This window comes from Dreissena polymorpha, chromosome 10 (genome assembly GCF_020536995.1).
Source record: "Dreissena polymorpha isolate Duluth1 chromosome 10, UMN_Dpol_1.0, whole genome shotgun sequence".
Taxonomy (NCBI): Eukaryota; Metazoa; Mollusca; class Bivalvia; order Myida; family Dreissenidae; genus Dreissena; species Dreissena polymorpha.
This window is the reverse complement of record NC_068364.1, coordinates 39108702-39130123: the sequence shown is the minus strand read 5'-3', so window position 1 is coordinate 39130123 and position 21422 is coordinate 39108702. Positions and strand designations below refer to the sequence as shown.

Sequence of the window (21422 nt, the reverse complement as noted above, 5' to 3'; positions counted from 1 at the left end):
AAAAGAAATCAAAATTCAAACAATCGATTGGATAATAGAAGTTTGCACTGTCTGAATTAAACTGTGAAACATCGAGTCACGTCTATGATTTTCTCAAAAATCTCTTGGTCCCTAACATGCTTGAGAGTTCGGTGCTGAGAAAATTTTGTTTTCCGAGATGCATACAAGTATTTTAACTTAAAATTCTGACAACTATCATATTTAACAAATAATACCATTTCGACGCGATACAGTTACAGAACAGTTGATGCACTGATAAATACGTGATTATTTTACAAGTGAAGCGATACTGAAACCAGCTGTTTCATTTATTTCATACGCAACTTCCCGATTTATGTTTTGCATTTTGGCCCATGCTGTAACAGATTTTGGATTTCGTATTGTGAGGTAAGATTGTTTCTGTTAATAACATAAAAAATTAATAACTATGATGATGATGATGATCTTATGATGATGACTGATGACTACGATGACGACGATGATGATTATGATATGATGATGATGATGATGATGATGATGATGTTGATGATGCTGCTGCTGACTGTTGACGATGATGATGATGATGATGATGATGATGATGATGACTGATGATGATGATGATGATGATGATGATATGATGATGATGATGATGATGATATGATGATGATGATATAATTATGATAAAATAATAATAATATATATTGTAATGATAAAAATAATTATTTTAATTAAATATTGTAATAATAATAATTATTATTATTATGTTTATTAGTAGTTACTTTCGACTATTTGGTTCGTATGTCACTTGCGCATGTTTTAGTTTGAGGCAACTAATTATATATGTACTGTCTGATACCATAACAGCGAGTATAAATCTAACCTACAAACCCGCATTGGGGAAAACGGGGCCTTAATGCATATGTGGAAATCGCGTCCAATATTGACCAGGTAGGACTTTCACAGGGCTAATCCAGAACGACACTTCATGCATTTACAGTAATTTTCTTGTAAAGGAAGTGTCTTGTAAGAGAAAATTCAGTTAAGACGGAATGTGTCGCCCCTGATTAGCATGTGCGGCTAACTTAACGCAATTGCATTAACCCAGTTTTCACAGAGAGTGCAATATATTTACTGTTTGATAATATACTGTGTGTATATAGATCGTACACTATCTTTCCTGTTTGAGCTGGTTAATGCAATGGTCCTAGCACGAGTATATACGTATATACTATTTTTCTGTACATAGTTCTTTCTTATGTAAATTGACCTACTATGAGAACACAGCCTGCATGTTTCAGCTCCGTAATTACGCCTATTCCGTTAGGCAGGTCCTGTCATAGTAGTTACATCGAAATGTCACGCATTAGTCACACAACTTTGATGCTGTCGCCATTTTGCACTTTTCAGAAAACAATGAAATATCGTTAAATCATTAGTATTCGTAAAGTATTAATTTTCGTTGGTTCCGAGGGTTGACCGATCATCCACGCATTTATTAAAAATAAATAGGAAATGAACGACGCGATTCCCTTATTTTTTTTTTCTCCGAACAAACAGCACACATAACAAAAATAAACGATTTTACATGTCCATGAAAAATGCTAAATTTCACGCCTACCAATATAAACGAGTTTACAGTACACGTATAACATAAGTGTGGCGTAGTGCAACACAATATAATAATGGGACAGTTTGTTCCAATTTCGGTGATCACTTAAAACTGACTTTTAAGATTTAGATTCCATTCAACCGGGCGTGTGTTTCAAATTTTCACGCTCTCTTTTTGCTCAATAGGCGTTTGTTATCATACGAAAGGTGGACTTGCTCGGTATAAACAGGAAAATGTTCTTCAATGTGGACAATCGTGATAGAATAACGATGGAAATACCAATTAAGATATGAATAGAATAAGTACGATATGTATGGCGTGATATTGAAATTTAACCTCGATGAAATACTTAAAGGCAGTCAAAATCATGGCTGTCGTGTATGTATTGCGATTTTTATAGTTGAAATTTGGATTTTAAAATCAATATATAGATACCTTTGGTCAATATTGAGAATTGAATGCTGTGGGCGGAATAAAAACAGTTCGGATTTATGCGATCGTAGGTACTTTTCTTAAAATATTAAGCGATTAATGAATTATAAATTAAATACATAAATAAAAAAAACTATACGTTTATCTATTTGAAACAAACAATGAAGTAATGCATGAAAGTAATTAAATAAAAAAAGATGCATTAATCTCCTGTCTGAAAAATTGAGCATGTATTTATTGTAAATTGACCTTTTCACGTTTTGGTAAATCGACAAACTAAAAAAGTATGTATAAGATTTGCATTTTTTTGTTGTAGTCATAATATTTGCGAGGAAACAGTAATACTGACATTTACCGTGATCTGAAAAATCCTTTATATGCATCTCTTGACGATGAAAAAAAAACTGAAAATTATCAAAGCGTTACAAATGCGAAACGATTGAATAATTTGGAGAGTTCTGTTGATATCGTTAGATATTGTGATATAACAAGGATTGCTTATACTAGTATGTAGTATTTACTACGTCAAAGACTATGTTAGGAAGGATGGCCGAGTGGTTAAAGCGCTAGACTTTTACACCAAGGGTCAATGGTTTGAGCCCAGTTGTGGGTTACCTTTGTTCTTTCTTTAATTTTATTCTTGTGTGTACTTAAGCTATTAATTAAGAAAAGCAGCATTTAATGGCAACCATAAAATCATGCCACAATCTGTGAAAAGTTTCCTTTAATGAATGAACAGCTATGTCAGATATTCCCATGCCGGCACTCAACAATGCAATAAAACTATTTATAATTAGACACATTCCACAAATTCTTAGAATGGTTTTATATGTTGCGGACAATATCAAACAACGTTCACCCTTTGAAGAAGGGCATATCTGCTATCTTAACGCATTTGATGATAAGACCCTCCGGCACGAATGTCGGAACTACGAGTGCAATATGAGAAACAATAACGAATTAACAATATGATGCATATAGCTTCACCACAACTATGGATATATACCAATAACAATTGTACTATAACTGCGACAGATGTTATTTAATATCGTCGTCACATGATCTACGAAGGCGACATATGTCGACTGATTCTATATGACCCACATTTATTATATCACATGGGTCAGGCACGCCTCTTTGAAAATTAAAAATAATGTCAACATGTTTGAAATGGCAGCACGGTATATTAATAGCATATATTGTTAATTATTTAGTGTTATATTGCCAATGATAATATAATAAAACTAAATATTTTTGTAAACTAATTGTTTTCAAAGCGCAATGTCATGGACAATTTACTCTATTACTATATTTTGCTGTGTTCACTTAAATTGAATAAAATTATATTTATCCGCATTCTTTAAATACATTGTTGGAATGCTACTATAAGCGTTCCTTATCTTTCAGACATCTACAATTTTCTCAAGATATAATGCAACGACATTCAAGAATACGAAAGTAAAGACTACTTATTTGCGAGTAACTTCATTGTCTGAGGTTACAAAAGTGTCAAAAGCAAGTAACTCCAGAGTGGAGAAAAGCACAAACAGGTTGAATGTTGAAGTACAAAGAGTGTCCTCTTTTACGACAGTAAAACGTCCAGTTATTTAGAAGAGAAATGAAGATAAAGGTTTCAAACTATTTTCCGGACCAAGTTAACCAAAACATAATGGATTGACTTTAGACGTTTTGCAATAATTGACGTCATTTAAAAATGGCGTCGATTTAGTAACGCAAGAGTCACGTGATCTGTTGCTGAACTGCATAAAACTACACCCAAGTGTTCACGAAGTATTTTTTCCGGAAGTGACGAAAGATCCCCCGAATAACCGACGAAGATTTACGGGGATTTCCGATTCACAGCCTGGCGGTTGCAGTCATTTGCGAGGCCATTTCAAAAGGAGATGATCCGTACAAGTTTTACTGTATGATCGAAAAGAATAACTTGGAAAATGTGCTGACTGAAATGTATACTAGCGTACATTGGAAGAAATTGGGTAAATATTGCTTTATGCCATTGGTCATTAACAAAGAAGTATCTGCATATAAATATAAGAAGTGACCAAGCACTTAAAAATGACGTCATTCACAAACCTTAGGCCGGATATCGTTGACCCTCAATTTCATTTTGAGTCTAAAGAAAAATTTAATTAAAAAGTAAAACATAACTATAATATTTAACTTTATTTTGCACTGATTTGATCATTTGATATTTATTAAGTTCTCTATATTATAGCTTGTGTAATTCGCAAAAAACACAGGAGAACGATAAACCGATTTAATTTTAATATACACAATAAATAGTACTGTGGTCGATTACCTTTCTATGTTCTGCTCCTGCCTCTGATTCACGCAGGGTAGTTATCGCTTACTGGCGCTAGATTGGTCATTGTGGGCGCGGGTACTACTTGCATGTAACCCGGGTACTCATAAGTATACTTACATATACACCGGGTACGGTAAATATACTCAATCGTACCCGGTCGATAATAGACTGTACTCGAGTTGTATTCCCGCCCGAAATCCGATGTCGTAAAACGCGCTACCAATTATCTTAAACAAACTTCTCTTTAAAAAAAACTGCATCAACATGCTTTTTGAGTATGAGTTTCGGTTATAAAGAGGCCATTTAACAGAAAATTGACAACAATGTGAATATAATTAAGTACAACAAAATAGCCCTGAACGACCTATTTAGCGTTAATTTTCCGGGGAACCTTTTAGTATATTTACCGTACCCGGGGTTCATGTAAGTATACTTAAGAATACCCGGGGAACATGTAAGTAGTACCCGAGCCGACAATGGCCAATCGAGCCTTACTGGCATCACTAAGTATTTTAGCATTGGAAAACCAGGTAATCGAGGAAAAGAGTGAGCTGAACGCCGTAATATTACTACTGTCGAAACCTCGAAAGTCCGACCGGACTTGTTATGTGTTATTGTTGTTTTCTCCAGTGTTCTCCATGTACTGCGCTCTGTACCCGTCCGTAGTGAGAGACGCACGGACGAACATCAGTTTGCAAGACTTCATTGACGATGATGGGTAAGCTTGTTCTCTGTCTTTTTAAATCATGTTTAATTATTTAAATTCGTTGGCAAGAAATTTCGTGGTTAAACAAATTACAACTTTTTCATGGACACGAAATTTCGTGGATTTCATATGTTGGAATAGCAAGAAATATGCCTCGAATGTTTGTCGTTTTGTCGACCATGTGGGAATTTATAAAAAAAACGACGGACTACTTTCAGGCCGGAGTGGGCGGAGCGTATAATTGAGCGCATGACGGAGCCCTCTTGGACGATGGGATGGGTGCAGAAAATAGTCCGCGGTCATGTGACAGAGGAGGAATACAACATGGCGATGAACAAACTGTTCGTCAAATTGCACATGTTGGACCCGCAGTCTGTCATTCCGACCTTTCATCTGCTGAATCACATCCGAGGTACGTGCTGGAAATAATTACGTATACACATATTTAGGTGTTGTCCTTATTTGCATATCTATAGGTACATGTTGGCAACATATCTATAGGACATAGTTGTGTTAATAACATATCCACAGGTACGCTGTGGTGTTAATTATATATGAGCCGCGCTCTGCGAAAATGGGGATTATGCATGTGGGTCCCAGATTAGCCTGGGCAGTCCGCACAGGCTAACCAGGGGAGAAACTTCCGTTAAAACTTGATTTTTGCTAAGAAGAGACTTTTGTAAAACAAAAAAATGTAATAAAAGCGGAAAGTGTCGTCCCTGATTAGCCTGTGTGGACTGCAAAGGCTAATTTGAGACGACACTTTACGCATATGCATTTAAGCCCTTTTTCACAGAGCACGGCCCATATCCATAGATACGTGTTGGCATAAATTATTTATCAACATATAATCACATTCAAACATTGGTGCAAATAAAGTATAGAAAAAATAGACAGGTTTCCCGTTTGTTTGACGATTATAAATCATTTTCCGTATTCATTGGTTTGAACTATCGAAAAACTGTGTTTTCGCTTTTTCTACAACATTCTCCTTTTTGTATCGAGTTATTAATACTTTGTTTGATTGATGGCTTGTTACGTTGCATTTGGCCATAATAAGGTACATGCATATAATAAATATATTAGTGTATGATTGTGACAGCGGGACTGTCGCAAACCAACTCATGAGACACAACCCACCGAAACATGCAATAGCTTACCGATCAAATAAACTTAATTTAGTAATAAAAATTTCGCAAGGTGTATAAAGGGACTTAATAAAATAACGTATATTTTGTAAGCAAAGAGTTTGTGTCTTCATTTCAGCTCTCCCGGAATGCAACCTAGAGCTGGCCACCCGGGACTACCTCGGAGGCCCACTGGACGCTGCGGCACTCAGCGCGCATGCGCGGACGGCCGTAACAAAGAAGACCATGCGTAGCAACGGCGCCTCGCGCATGAGCCTCGATAAGATCGAAGTTTTTTACGGCATTGACGTCGAGGAGTTTATAATGACGGAAGCGCGTAAGGTCGGCGTATGGAACGGGCGACGTCCCGACAATAAAAGAACTAGTGACCTCCTGGATTGATGCAGCGTCATGTAATCTCGTGATCACATTTGGCGGTTTCCGGCTATCGTCGAAAAAATGCGCTTGCATCCAGATGTCGCATCCGGAAAAAGCTCGCATACCCTATGGACTAAGCATCAATTGTTCGTCTGTGACAACGAAATGAACAAACGCATGCGTTTGTTGTGACGATGTTACAAATACGTTTCGTTGATTCGAATGTTCTATCTATTGACGTCGAGGTCTGGAGGAATTTATACAATTACACATGTGTTTAGATTTTGTGGGAGAAAATAGCCAGTGTGCTTCCGTATTGAATGTAATATTGTTCATTCGACTTATTTTGTACCAAAATCATCATGTGTGTCTTCTGTGAATGTTTTAATTGTTAAGCGTACATTTTTGGTGTGAACAAATGCGAATAATGCGGTATCGATGTATAAGTTATGCTATTCACACATTTTTGAATGTATGACAAGTATTGATAAAACAGTTCGTGTGTTATACGTAACGATTTAATATCATACATCAATGACAAGCGATATTTACACGTGTTCGCTTCAACGCTTGTTAATTATGGTAGATCTAATAAGTCACAGGCTTATCAGGGACGACATGTTCCGCCCAAACTGGATTCTCGCTAAGAAGAGACTTTCTTTAAACGAAAAATACCATAAAAGCGGAGACTGTCGTCCCTGATTTGCATGTTAACATGCATTAAACCCAGTTTTCCCAAAACGCTGCTCTTATTATTCTTTTTATCGCATAATGTTCAAAGTTGTGCCTTTGTTATTATTATTAATGGTTGCTAAATATGTTAATATTTGAATATATAATTTAATATGTGGAATATGTAAATATTTGTATATGTGTGACATAAAATAACATGTAAATATGTTTGAATATGTTATATGTAATACAAAAAGTTGTTGCGATGAATTCATATTTTATTTACATTTAAAATTAAAATAACACAATCTAATATTTATATAAAATAAACAAAACTGAATTGGTACAAAAGCGTGTTCTTGTTTTTATTCCAAATCGCACGAAACAGCGTCTACGTTGCATGTTATGATCACCTGAAGTCTATCTTTAGTTGTGTAAACTATTTCAAAATATTCAAAGCTGCAGCCTAATAATGGATACTTATACATTCAATTAAAACTATTGATTTAGTAAAGACAAAGTATAAGGGTATGCTGGATTCGCAATATTCGTGTGTGTTTATGTCTGTTTTACTTCCTGTCCTTGTCCGTCTGTCTTCCTGTCTGTCTGTCTGACCGTCTGTGTGTCCGTAGACAAACAATTTGCCGATTGCCGATTATAACTCCTACACTATTTAAGGTACACCAATCATACATGCATGCACTTTACCTTATATGAAAAAAATGCGCATGTGCAATTCTGCATCAGGCTTCGTTAAAACGTGTTCGAAAATTATGCCCCCTGCCCTTCGAACATTGAATTATTGTAACATGATTATTGTACCCTACTTGCTACATATCGTACGGACGGACGAACACAGACAGGAAGAAAAACATACGCGACTAATTTCCCTTGGTAAGCTGGTTTACCAGTTCTAACTGCACTGATGTCCTACTTGATTTGGAGGTATGGGAAGAATTTCCCGAGAACCAACCCCCGGGAGAAAGTTTCGTCCCTACTAAGACGGGTTAGCGCAGTTTGTAGAGTGCTTGGTACCAAATATGAGAGTCGCGAGTCGGTTCCTCGGTCCGGTCTCAGCTCACATTACTATTGCGCGGGCTGGTTATTCAAACCTTTCTACGGCCATCCTCCCCATACCTCTCATTGAAATAAGGCAGCTATTAGTTTAAAACAGTGGGGATCAAACCCGTGACCTCCCGATCGCTAGGCGGACACAATATCCTTTGCGACACAGCGATCTTTAAACGCCAAGGCCGTTGCTTCTGGCCAATGTATGTTCAGTTAGAACTGCTAAACCAACAAACCAAGGTAAGTGAGAGTTGGTAAAGTGAGCGCCTTGACGTGAATGCATATCGTGGAAAACAGAGAAATCAGTGAAAAATCTAACAACAAACAAACAAACAAAACTGTGACACGTTCGGTTTGATGAGCCGTGCTCTGTGAACACGGGGATCAATGCATGTGCGTAAAGTGTTGTCCCAGAACAGCCTGTGCAGTCCGCATAGGCTAATCAGGGACGACATTTCGCTTTCATGATATTTTCGTTTCAAGAAAGTCAAAATTTTGCGGAAAGTGTCGTCAATGATAAGTCTATGCGAACAGCACAGGCTAATCTGGGACGGCACTTTACGCACATGCATTAAACCGCTTTTTCACGGAGCACAGTCCATATGTATGAGTGTATAAAGCATATATACATATTTAATTTAATTCAATTTTATTTTATTTCATTGATCACATAAGTAATTAAAATAGGTAAACACAATTTATGACTGTCTACGTATTTAAACCATCTGTTCACAGCATTGATGAATGGTTGTTTATGTTTAATGTTTACGATGATTTTAATGTCTGGTCGTGTCAATTATAAACATGCATTGATGCTACTTCTTTTGAATGGATCAGAGATTATCATAATAAGTTTAACCCTTAATACACTTTCTATTGCAGTTATTGATTTTCACTTTGAGTGTAAGAAGGCTCCACATTGCTTGTAGTTTTCCGCCTCCCCTTGTATACAGCATCTATTTGAAAATGAATCAGGTTTTATTCTATGAAATATGAGCGATTTTTAAATGAAAGGTTTAAAGACGTGCGTCAAACGTAAACAAGGAGAAATTAACAAGTTTATGGATGATAGAGTGATGTGGGCTTTTCTTATTGATTGATTTTAATTAAATTCTAATATGATTAAAATGCACCGCTGTATAAGTTGTAATAATTTTGACGTTCAACATTAAATAACGTATTATTAAACAGTTACATTTTATTCGCAAATACGCATCTACGTTTATTTTTTTAAATCATCTACGTCTAATGTTTTAAGTCATCGACGTCTAATGTTATAAACTGATTTTCTACATGCGTTGCAATATAGTAGAGAAGTAAACGAGCTTTATACCAAGAAAGATACAGGACTTTTAATTACATAACTTTTATCAATTGATAAACAACGTATCCATCAAATGGAATTATTTCACGAGCAAAGGAACATTCGATAGAGTAATAAGACTTTAAGGGAACAAATATTATAAGGGGGGAGGGACTTAAAGGATTTGTAAACAAGTTCAAAGAACCTAAACATGCAGGTTTTGGAAAGAAGAAGGTTTTTCGGTAGTGTTTTCATTCTGACGACAATTTTATGTGCATGTAATAAGTATAAATTGATATTGTGACGTCAAATTTCATCATTATCATCAACAACACCACCTTAATAATGACATTAATATAGTAACTGTATCGGTACCACTTCCATCATCTTGACAAACACCGACGACATCATCAGCAAACAAATTTTCTTTTAGAACAACAACAACAGCAACAAAAAGAACTACTTTTACATGAAATATCAAAAACAACAACTACTACTACTACTACTACTGCTTCTTTAATTAGGAATAGCTTGTATTCAATGTACTTTGTTTTTATTTGAATTTAAAAACAAATAACTGTGATGATGATGATGATGATGATGATGATGATGATGATGATGATGATGATGATGATGATGATGATGATGATGATGATGATGATGATGATGATGATGATGATGATTATGATGATGATGATGATGATGATGATGATGATGATGATGATGATGATGATCTTCTGTAAGTGACTACTTCTGTACTCCAACAACTATTGATACAACTTTTATTATTTGTTTATCAAAGCGCTGCGAGGTTTAAAAGCACTAAGTTTTCTCATTCACAGAAGGATGTGGCGACATCGGGACATATAACCCCGGAGCGCACATTGCCAATACCGGAACTGGTATCGGTAGGTCGTTTTAGACATATTTTCCTCCGTTTTATCGTTATTGTTATATATGCAAAGTGAACTCAATGTAATTGATAACATACACGTAAACGGTCATTGATGCCAAACACGTAAACGGTCATTGATGACAAACACGTAAACGATTATTGATAACAAACACGTAAATTAACACATAATTTTTTATCTGAACTCTTTCCACTTTTAGGGCTGACATTTTTATTGGGTCTTCCAAGTCGCCTTGCTGCGGAACGCTCAACAACTGGAAATTCTTTGTGACGTCAATTTGGGACGTCACGATGCATCTATGGCGGCCGACATCGACATCAAGTTACGAACTTATTGCGCAACAAACATTTACAGGTAACGGAGAGCAGACAAACTTAACTTGATTTTATTTAACAAGTTCCACACAAAAGTACAAGCTAATTCTCGGAAGGTTATATAAAAATTCCGCATATCTTTACACTGAAATTAAAGAGGGAATAATGACATTCGGCGTTTCGATTATTTTGTTTTACTTTGATTTTTTTCACAAATAGAACAAGTACACTGTTATACACCTACGCCTAACAAATGTTCGTTATAAATTAAAACAATCAGTTGCCACAATTTTAGTCACCGATATTCTGATAACATAAACGGCACAGCAAAATATTGAACATCAGACATGTATATTTCAGATCAAGTGTTTGTCAGAATAGAACGAAGAACGTTCACAAGATTTTCTTTATAATTTTCCGGTCCTAATAATGTATTTAAAATGAACAAATTCTCAGCAATAACATAAAAATAAATAAAGAACTTCCACATGATTTACTTTATAGTTTGTCGTTCTTTATTTTGTATTTTAAATGTACAAATTCGCTTATTTTCAGCCGCCGTCGGACTAAACATTCCTTTGTCGACGGGTACAGTAGAGGTTGAAATCGATGACGTCATAGGGTGGTATGTGTGACATCACTCCATGTTCATGGCCGTTTTTGATTTAAGATTGTTATATTTATATACGATATATAAAACAGTTCATATGTGTGTGAATAAATGAACACTATTCACTTCATACACTTCCGGTTCATAGAAAACATTGTATCCGATGGTCTGCCCTTCCGCGAATGTTAGTGCTGCTATCGCGGTAAAAAGTGAATAGTGTTACCAGTTGACTGTCTTTTGGCCCTATTCCACCACGAAAACAAGCCCAAGATTCGCTACGATTTATCACATTTATTGAATCGGGAAGACTCGTGACAGTCTACGATTCAGTTACGACACTGGTACGATTGAGTTACGACGAATCGTGGGGTTCGGTTGAAGTCTTGCAAATAGGGTCGCGACTTCACTACGATGTGTAAGAATCTTCTGCGACTGTACTACTAACGATGCAGATCGGTCACGACTAAGCTAGGACCTCACCGAACGCACCCATTAATTAGGCGCCAATATCTACTGATATTGATTCTAACACCGCACGCGACTTGTTTTCTATAGACATAGAAGGAAATCAAGTGTGGGTTATTCTGCAATAAATTGTGGGCGGAGCTTTATGTTTCGAAAATAGTTCCGAATAAATAAAGAAAACATTGCAGTAAAATGCACGTGCTAAATCCCGCTATAAAAGAAATGCAATAAATGTAGCATGTATATAAATGTAATGAAACAACAAATTGTATATTTAGTGATAAGTGGCTTGACCACGCCAGCAAAGAATGTTTTTTTTAAGAAACGTAATTAAGAAAACATTTATAGCATGTCAGCTTTTCATAAGAATTAATACACGTGTGTTCATTTAGTTTCTATTAGTGTTGTTCTCAGTGAAAGTGATGTAATTTGCAAAATATTTATGAATGAAAACGACGTCATATGTTTGTACAATTCAATGACGTCACTAAAAAGTGAACTTTGTACTAAGAAGGGCAGAGTATTGAAAAATATACTTCACGTCCAAAAGCTTGAACCAAATCAATCCGAATCGTGTTAGAATATAAATAATATTTTTATATGATGGCTTGTTGTCGAATAACCGACAGTAAGGAGTATAGATTCGTGTTATCAAAGCACTCGGGCTCCGCATTCGTGATTTAATTCCTACGCATCTATACTCCTTACTGTGGGTTATTCGACAAAAAAACATGATAGAAAAATAATAATTCTTAATCATTCTTCACAAAATCGTAACTGTTTCGTAACTAAATCGCGAGAATCTTAGCGGGCTCGCAAATCACTCGGGGTGAACTCTTGAGAGTCTTGACAAAGTCGTAACTGATTCGTAGACAGATCACGTGATCACCGATTTCCCGATTGAGTCACGAATTTCCTACGATTCTATCACGACGCCCAAGAACGCACTACGACGCTGTTACGAGTCAACTGCGATTAAATTCTGTCTTGGTCAAATTTTAAACACGTTTAAAATCTGGCCACGATTTTTCCGGACCTCACGAGTTGAAGGAATCACTTACGATCGGCCCGCGACTAACAACGAATGAGTTTGGACCTTCGCCGATTGAGCTAAGAATGTCCCCGACCTCAAAATATTGGAAATCGGGACAAATCGTGGGTAATCGGGTCTTAGTGGAATTCCCCTATTTGTTTTTGTAACGCAGGTACACATCCGGTGCAGAGCTCATTCCTTCCAGCGTCGCAGCGGGTTCGAGCACCCAGAACCAGGTGCTGGCGGCCCCGGTCGTTGGGACGGAAGTTCCCTGGGCGATGACGCCGGATACTGCCAATACCTACGCCGCCGGAGCGGTTGTGACTGCCAGTAAGTAGCGGTTGTCTATGTATATTGCCAGCGACGGGATTCTCACATATTTACATCGTTTGAAAAAAGGGTACGTCTATCAACATTTGGTTTTGTCGTCGCTCACTTTGTCCTTTTTTAAAGTTCTTTTGGCCATTGATGTGATTTATGTGGTTGTTATGTTTGGTGTGATTGAGTGATTCATATGATTTGATGTGATTGACGTTATCGATATAATCAATACGATTGCTGCGAGTCTGAGTATGTCTTAAAGAAGAAAAAACATACAAAGAAGAAACCAATGAAACAAAAACAAAACCGAAAATAATTTGTATTATCAGTTAATAGTTATGTTATGAGCTCGCATTTATTTCATTATGCGTATTCAGATGAGGATCCAGTAATCGTGGACGATAGCGTCACAATCAGCGACACTAAGACGTCACAGCCGATATTTACCATTGACGTCACGGATGCGGACACAACCGATCTCGTGGCGGTTACTTCCGGTTTCAGCGTCATGAAGACTGCCGGAAGTTCCCTTTTCTCGGTGGTTAAGACTGCCACGGGATGTACGTCTTGAAACGATTATTTTCAGCAAGGAAATATATGATCAGCCTATGATAGATATGAGCCGGTCTTCGAATATTGTAAACTCATTATTATTCGTGGGACATGAATTTTCTTAATTTCGTGGGACATGAATTTTATTGATTTCGTGGGACATGACTTTTCTTGATTTCTTGGGGCGTGATTTTTCTTGATTTCGTGGGACATGCATTTTCTTGATATCGTTGGACATGAATTTTCTTGAGAACGTGGGACATGAATTTTCTTGATTTCAAGAGTTGACCGACAGTGTGTGTTTTTCTTTACCATTTTGGGAATGAGGCCGTGTCCCTTTGGATGGGGAAAATTTGCGTCATTTTGCCTAAATTGGGGAATCAGTGTTGTAATTGTTTTGCTAAAAGATGCTTCAAAATTGAGAACATAAGTGATTTCAGTATTATATATACTAAGGTTGAGCTCATATGGATGAGAAATGGACAAAATATTGAGATCAATTCTTTTTGCAAACCTTCTATTGGGAATTTTTAGCTCCTATTTCGAAAAAAATATACCTTTTTCCATTGGGAATGGGGCCGATTACCAGACTTGATTTTGATTGGAAAAAAAACACAACAACAACAATGCATTATAATCCATAATTTTGCCAACCACTGATGAACTTTATATTATGGCATTCAAAAACTTGGCTGCTATCTCAAAGGACAAGAAAGAAAAGGTCAATATCACACGTTTGGGTCAAAATAATTCTTTGGGGGCATTTGTTACTTACAGTGACAGCACGTGAACATTACAATGACTTAACTTGTTCAACAGTATTTAACTTCTTCAGGCTTAGCAACTACTTTATGTACATAGTTGTATGCCGTTGTCCTCCAGTACTTAGTTTTCATAGTACATGTATAGGTACGGCTTTTCAAATAAATAAAAAAAATCTAGACGACATCTAGTGAAAAAACCCTGGTTATCTCCATACCTTATTCTTTAACAATATATATCAATTCAAATTTTCAGATGATATTCGCAGCGGCGCCTCCTTGAGTGCCGGAAGTTATTCACTGACTATCACTGCCACCGACCGCTGCGGCGACACTTCCACCGGAACAATTACAGTCACCGTTACGAATACAGTAAGTGTTACGTCATCAGTGACCCGTCAGAAATCGCGTGACGTCATACACAACGTGACGTAAAGAACAGTGTGTCGTTAAAGAAAGCTGACGTAGAAACAAGTTGACTTGTGAATTAAGATTAATTTCAGTTATAATCCTGGTCGACGATAATAAGCTAGTCTTATGTGGGTATTTTGTCCAGGCTAATTTTGCTCTAAAAGTAGTGCTAAATTCGGTGCATGCCAGATCTATCAGAGTAAAACATTGTGTGAGCTTACCTTATTTTTTCTTTTTATTTATTGGGGAATATCAGTGAACCATATATGAAATATTAATTCAATTATTGCTTAATATTATTAATGCTTTTTAATGGATAATGCATCGAAAAAATTCTCAGAGATTTAAATATGATAATCTACTGTTTTGATGAAAGTGAAAACTTTCGCTCATGTTCACTTTTTACTGTAAAATGACATCGTTTTTAGGTCATTACGTGATTATTTCAGAAAAATCCCTATTCCCATTTAATTAAAAAATATGTTCATGAATGAGTGAATATATTTATTTTCTATGTCATTACAAGCGGATGTACACAATTATTGTCTTGTTATTTAATTCTTTTTAACAGTTTATTAACATTTTAAGAGGTTTAAACTTAAGACCTTCGCGGGAATAATACATCCGTCATTTGATCGTAAAAGATAATGAAAGAATTCACTTTTTGTCTCATTAATAGTTTTTTTCTGTTCGAAATAAGTAATAATATTGCATATTTTTCTCTATAAACTACAGGAAAACATATATCACATATTTTAGATTTAATTGAAAGCCAAACATTCAAAATCTAATACAATTTGAAGATTTCATATTATAAGTACAAGTATACCTAATTATAGTATTTTGGCAAATGTGAACGATTATTTACTTAAACAACTTGACAATACTCATATAAATGTATTTATTTAATAAATTGCTCTTAAGATGTTTAAGTATCAGACATCTTCTACTTAGCATTTTGTTAGCGGTTTAAGAAGTCTATAAATAAAGTGATTCAAAAATTATATAAAACGTTTTTCGTTTCTGGTTGAGTTTATGTAATGCAACTACTTAATGAGTGAATTTTTCTGAATTAATTGACCTCTACTCTCTAGGCCCCGGTGTTTGTTCCGGTTTCTCTTCTGACCGTTCACCCGACCCCGATCAGTGACGCCACGACAACGGCTAGGTCTCTCTATGCATTTGACATCACGGACACGAACCCAATTACGTGCACAGTCGATAACACCAAGTTTGAAATCAAAACGGTTGGATCAGGTTCGTATTATTTACAAATCTAAGAAAAAAACTTTAAAAAAGTACGCCCCGCCTGCACTGGAGTTTCGTTTCGGAAATGCTTATAAACGAAACTTTCCATTAAGGCGGAAAGTGTCGTCCCTAATGAGCCTGTGCGGACTGCACAGGCTGCTATGTGGTTATTTTTAATGAACAAGAATTACGCTCTATTTTCTCTAAACGAGTCATCTGACCAACAATAAACAAACTCTTTGGATAGTTCATACTGATACATATAGTGAGTTTTATTTTTATTTTCTTTAAACGGCTGACTATGTTTTCACTGTTTTCACTGTTTTCATTTTTTGAACTTATTTTTAAAAAATGTACTTTTGCACTTATTTGAATATGTTAAGTGAATTATTTATATTTTCTTCATTTTTTTGTTAAATATGTGTTATTTCTTATTATATTTATATATAATTTTCATATAATTTTCGTTTTTATTACATTACTCTGATTTTATTCAATAATTTATATTTATAGTTCTTGCAGTATTATTGTCAACTAGTTAAAGTTTGCAATTTGTTTTATCTGCAGCCTACGAACTTTGGCTGAAGGCGGGGTCAGCGAGTACGCTGAATCATGACGCCACCGCTGTAGAATCCATGACGATCACGTGCAGTGACGGGACGGACCAAATCACCAGCAGTTACAAGGTGGACATTTCGGACGCGGTACGTGTACATTTAAGCGGCGCTCTGGGAAAACGGGGCTTAATGCAAGTGCGTACAGTGTCGTCTGAGATTAGCCTCTGCAGTCCGCTTGTACGGCATTTTACTTTTAAAGCCCCATTACTACTCAAAATCAACGAAAATTTCGTACAATATTTCGTAAAATAAAGTTGAACAATTAAAAATCAGTGTTCCTAATGGCAATTGCCGAAATTTCAACGCCAGATGTGGTCTGGTAAAAAAAGATGTTTGTAGACACAAAAAGCTCGTTTTTATTAATGTTTTGCATATTTAATTCCATTTTAGTTTCCTGCAACGATATGTATTCATACGACACATTAACACTAACATGGTACCATTTTAGTGTTCGTGTTTCGTATGAATAGATATATTTGCGGGAAATTAAAATGGAATTAATTGTGTCACAAACAAATAAAAACGAGCATTTTTTAATCTGCAAAAATATATGTTATCATATGACATCTAGCGTTGAAATTGTGGCTATTGCTATAAGGAACACTGATTGCTTAGGTGTTAACTTTATTTTACGAAATACTTTATGAATTTGTCTTTGATTTTGAACGTTATAGAGGCTTTAAAGAAATTCTCTTTTTTATCAACAAATCCTGTTAAAGCGGAAAGTATCGTCCCTGATCAGCCTCTGCAGACTAGACAGATAAATCTGGTGCGACACTTAACGCACATGCATTCAGCCCCGTTTTACCCCAGCGCGGCTCATTTCTTTATCGAATTCACCGGTATTCTCTCCTACATGAGCACCGCAATCGGAAGACCGCATGAACGCAGTGTTTCGGAGTAGCTCGGTCTGTCGGTCCGTTGATGTGTCCGGAAAGCAGCGTCCAATACATCCCTAAGCTATGGACGGTTGCATTTGGTCAATGCAATGACAGATATATGAAATAATTCACATTTGTGGATCGCCAAAGCGTGGCGGGCGAAAGGGGAGGGCGGGGCGGGGGGGTGGGGGGTGGGGGCGTGAGGATTGCGGTACAGGAGACGTTCGATTCTAGACATAGAAGTTGTGTATTCTAGTTCCCGATGTGAAGCAAACGGTATAATGAAGAAAAGCGTTTGTTTTAATAAATATGGCCTGATATTGCTTGGACAACATTAAAAAAACTAACTTTTTATATATTTGACGATTTTCTAAAGTTGTGACAGTGATTCCAAAAATAAAATAATAATGGATATAACTGAGCGAAAACACTATGGACATAGATATAAGCTATATATTCCGTTTGTAAGGGCGTAGACTTAGATATTCTAGCCTACATCATGGGATACATTACACAAGTTGTTTTTTACCTCTCTATATAAAAAAATAATTCTTAAGATATGGCATATGCTTTACTTTCAAATTGAAAAAAAAAGAGTAAATCTTCATTAAAGGCCCCCGTTCTAACCAATTTTGCCGGTACTTCCGGTCCGCTGGATGACCTATCGCCAGTGGGCACTTCCGTACATCAGTTCACCGTTACCGACCAGGATGACGCTATTTCCTGTTCCATCAACGCGCCGGAGAGTGCAAAGTTTGGCATCACCAAGGTGGATACCGCTACCGGAGCTCAACGTAAGTTTGGTGACGTCATTACGTTAATGTGCAGACGTCGTTACGTTAGTTTGGTGACGGTAATACGTAAGTTTAGTGACGTTATTTTAATGATGATGATGATTGTGATAGTGGTGAATCCATTAATATGGTCATGATGATTGTTATAGTGGTTTTGTTGATGAGGAGTAGGAATATAATTATCAGTATACTGCTGCAGCTGCTGCTTATGATGATGATGTTATAGTGATGATGATGATGATGATGAGTAGGAGGAGGAGGAGGAGGAGGAGGAGGAGGAGGAGGGGGTGGATGTTGATGATGATGAGGAGAAGGTGGATGAATTTTTGTTAATGCGAGTGTCAAAGAGATGCTAAAATGGTTTAAATATCGGTGACACCTTTTGCTAAGCCATCATGGTTAATTAGGTGCTTTTTTTAAAGGGTTCGACGTCAAGACGATTGCCCTGCTTGATTAAGACTCTGCTACGAGTTAAACGATCACCGTCACGTGCACTGATGCTATCAACACTGTGACGTCATCAAGGACCATCAATATGGAATGAGTGATGTATTGGACGTCATCATTGATGACGTTCATTCGAACGAATGATAAAGGGGGCTAACTTTCGTTAAGCTGGCGAGAATCGTCGCGATTTGGGTTTCTTGAAAACTGGCCTAGCACGTTTGCTGAAATTTGACATGTATATGGACAAGAATGCGATCTACCTGTTGGCGTAGGCGTTATACCTGGGAAAAATATAGTTTTTGATTAAATCACGAAAAAGTTTCGCAAGTTTTACATAACCGGAATTACAAAATGCGGTATGTGGATATACCGAAGTCCTACCGAAATCCCCGAAATCAAACTTTGATAAAACAATGTTTCATTAGTGATTTCAGTGTATTTCGCAACGATCTATATTAAAATACGCAGTTTTTCAATACACAATCAATATTAATGGGGATTTCGTGGGATCTCGTGGATTTCTGGGGATTTTGGTAATTACGGGAAATTCGGTATTTCTTCACACCCGTCAAAATGGTCGACTTCGTCAGAATGAACGCTTAGAAAGTATTTACAAAAAACATCATCTCAAACGATGTAAAGTGAACGCTACTTATCTGTTTTGTAGATAAGTATACGATCCATTGGAAAACACTAACATTTGACATAAAAAAACGCCAGTGGATATGGAAATCTTCATCGTTTGAAATAGCAGACGGCGTCGACCAAAGGCGAAAAGATCGCGAGAAAGTATTCACAAAATAACATAATTAAAAATGATGTCAAGTGAACGCTAATTCGCTGTTTTGTAGATAAGTATACGATCTATTGAAAAACCATAACATTTGACATAAAACACCCGTGGATATGCAAATCTTCTGCGTACCAAATAGCAGACATCATGCGGCGTCTAATCTGAGTCTACGCTGTTTGCCAAGGCCGATAGTATAATGAATGGAAATGCACAAACTCAGCAACTGGCAAGCATATATGCATTAGTAGATTGTTTCGTGATTATTTAGAAACGACTACATAATTCTTTTGGTTCAGCCAGTGCAACTTAACAGAAATAAGTATAATAGTTTCTACACCTGACAACAATGTGCCAACTTTATACAAGGTAAGTTGTTTACATTATTTAAAATATTTCAAGCTTACAGTATACAACAATAAACAGCTGGTACAATGTAATGTCATCGTTTTAATTTTAATAAGCCCGTGGTTAATTACCCTTTTTAATCTTATGGTTCAATGCATCTCTAACACCTTCAATTGACATTCTCGGCTCGGGTACTACTTACCGGTACATGTACCCCGGGTACTCTTAACTTTACTTACATGTAGCCCGGGTACGGTAAAGAAACTTAAACATACCCGCAAATATTAGATTGTATCCGAGTTGTATATCTGCCAAAAATCCGATGTCGTTAAACATGCTAGCGATTAAAGTAAAACAATATTGTTTACCTTAAAGAAACTTCTCTTTAAAAAAAATCTGCATCAACATGCTTTTTAGTATGAGTGTTGAGAGGACGCCGTAGGAATAATCAAGTAATCAAGAATACGTCTCTGTTTCTGCTTTTATTTCCTTCATGTATAATGACGATAAGGATTGACGACTAACATTGACGGCAATGATAACAAGCATTGAAAACTAACACTAACGACAAGGATTGGCGACTAGATGTAACATTGACGATTCTCTACAATAAATGAAATTAACAATAAAGAATGAATAATACGATTATAGTACAACAGATCTGCTATTCGAAGTATAATATGATAGCATACACTCATTAGAATAAAAGGTTTCATAAATAACAATTTGAAACATTTTCAATAAATATCGAAATATCTTATACAATATTTATTACACAGCATGAATTATTTGTTAAAACATAATATAAATACCAAATATGGTGTTCCCCATTTAACGGACCTCGCAAACCAAAAAATGTTTCTTTAACAAAATCTATGATGGTAAAAAGTGAACGTGCGACATCGCGGAAAATATACTTGACAACGTCATACAATGATGCGACTTTAAACAATTTAAGATTTTAAATTGAATCACATTAATGATTGTAAAAATGAGTTTTGATAATACATTGTATAAATGCCATTTAACAGAAAATTGACATAAATGTAAACATAATTAATTTTTACAAAATAGCCGACAACAACCGATTTAGTGTTTAAATTCCCGGGTATGTTTTAGTATATTTACCGTTCCCAGGGTACGAGCCTTACTAACTGTATTATTATTATATCTCACCGACTACCTTTACCTTGTTGTGTTTCAACCTGAAATTTATGTAAAATCCGGCTTTCTTTACTTTTATTTTTCATTCATTTGATTACGCAATTGTTGACATATCTCGTGGAAAATTATTTGAATCTTTGGATTTTAGTGAC

At 36.2% G+C, this 21422-nt stretch overlaps 3 protein-coding genes across 8 annotated transcripts in view; 2 read left to right on the top strand and 1 right to left on the bottom strand.

Moving 5' to 3' along the window:
• LOC127847680 (uncharacterized) overlaps window positions 1-21422 on the bottom strand; it is a 391129-nt gene that overhangs the window by 146990 nt on the left and 222717 nt on the right. The window lies entirely within an intron of this gene.
• LOC127847681 (uncharacterized) lies at window positions 1782-7262 on the top strand. Of its 3 annotated transcripts, none has more exons than XM_052379750.1 (5): window positions 1782-1966; window positions 3428-4017; window positions 4977-5064; window positions 5271-5464; window positions 6319-7262. In XM_052379750.1, exons 2-5 carry the CDS (start codon window positions 3948-3950, stop codon window positions 6579-6581), a joined length of 615 nt encoding a protein of 204 aa, XP_052235710.1. In that variant the 5' UTR covers window positions 1782-1966; window positions 3428-3947; the 3' UTR covers window positions 6582-7262. The 3 variants fall into 3 exon arrangements, with proteins under 3 accessions (XP_052235710.1, XP_052235708.1, XP_052235709.1); XM_052379748.1 differs by having other exon boundaries at window positions 1782-2087; XM_052379749.1 differs by having other exon boundaries at window positions 1782-2091.
• Window positions 10813-19037, top strand: LOC127849057 (uncharacterized). Its single transcript, XM_052381780.1, has 8 exons — window positions 10813-10868; window positions 13109-13266; window positions 13635-13817; window positions 14827-14942; window positions 16076-16238; window positions 16797-16933; window positions 18341-18521; window positions 18944-19037. Exons 1-8 carry the CDS (start codon window positions 10813-10815, stop codon window positions 18976-18978), a joined length of 1029 nt encoding a protein of 342 aa, XP_052237740.1. The 3' UTR covers window positions 18979-19037.

Bases quoted from the DNA above. Each gene is read 5' to 3' on its own strand.
- LOC127847681 (XM_052379750.1), top strand. From the start codon at position 3,948: ATGATCGAAAAGAATAACTTGGAAAATGTGCTGACTGAAATGTATACT. The intron at 5,065-5,270 runs GTAAGCTTGTTC...GACTACTTTCAG, and splicing joins GACTTCATTGACGATGATGG to GCCGGAGTGGGCGGAGCGTA. The intron at 5,465-6,318 runs GTACGTGCTGGA...TCTTCATTTCAG, and splicing joins TCTGCTGAATCACATCCGAG to CTCTCCCGGAATGCAACCTA.
- LOC127849057 (XM_052381780.1), top strand. From the start codon at position 10,813: ATGGCGGCCGACATCGACATCAAGTTACGAACTTATTGCGCAACAAAC. The intron at 16,239-16,796 runs GTTCGTATTATT...TTTTATCTGCAG, and splicing joins AATCAAAACGGTTGGATCAG to CCTACGAACTTTGGCTGAAG. The intron at 16,934-18,340 runs GTACGTGTACAT...TCTTCATTAAAG, and splicing joins AGGTGGACATTTCGGACGCG to GCCCCCGTTCTAACCAATTT.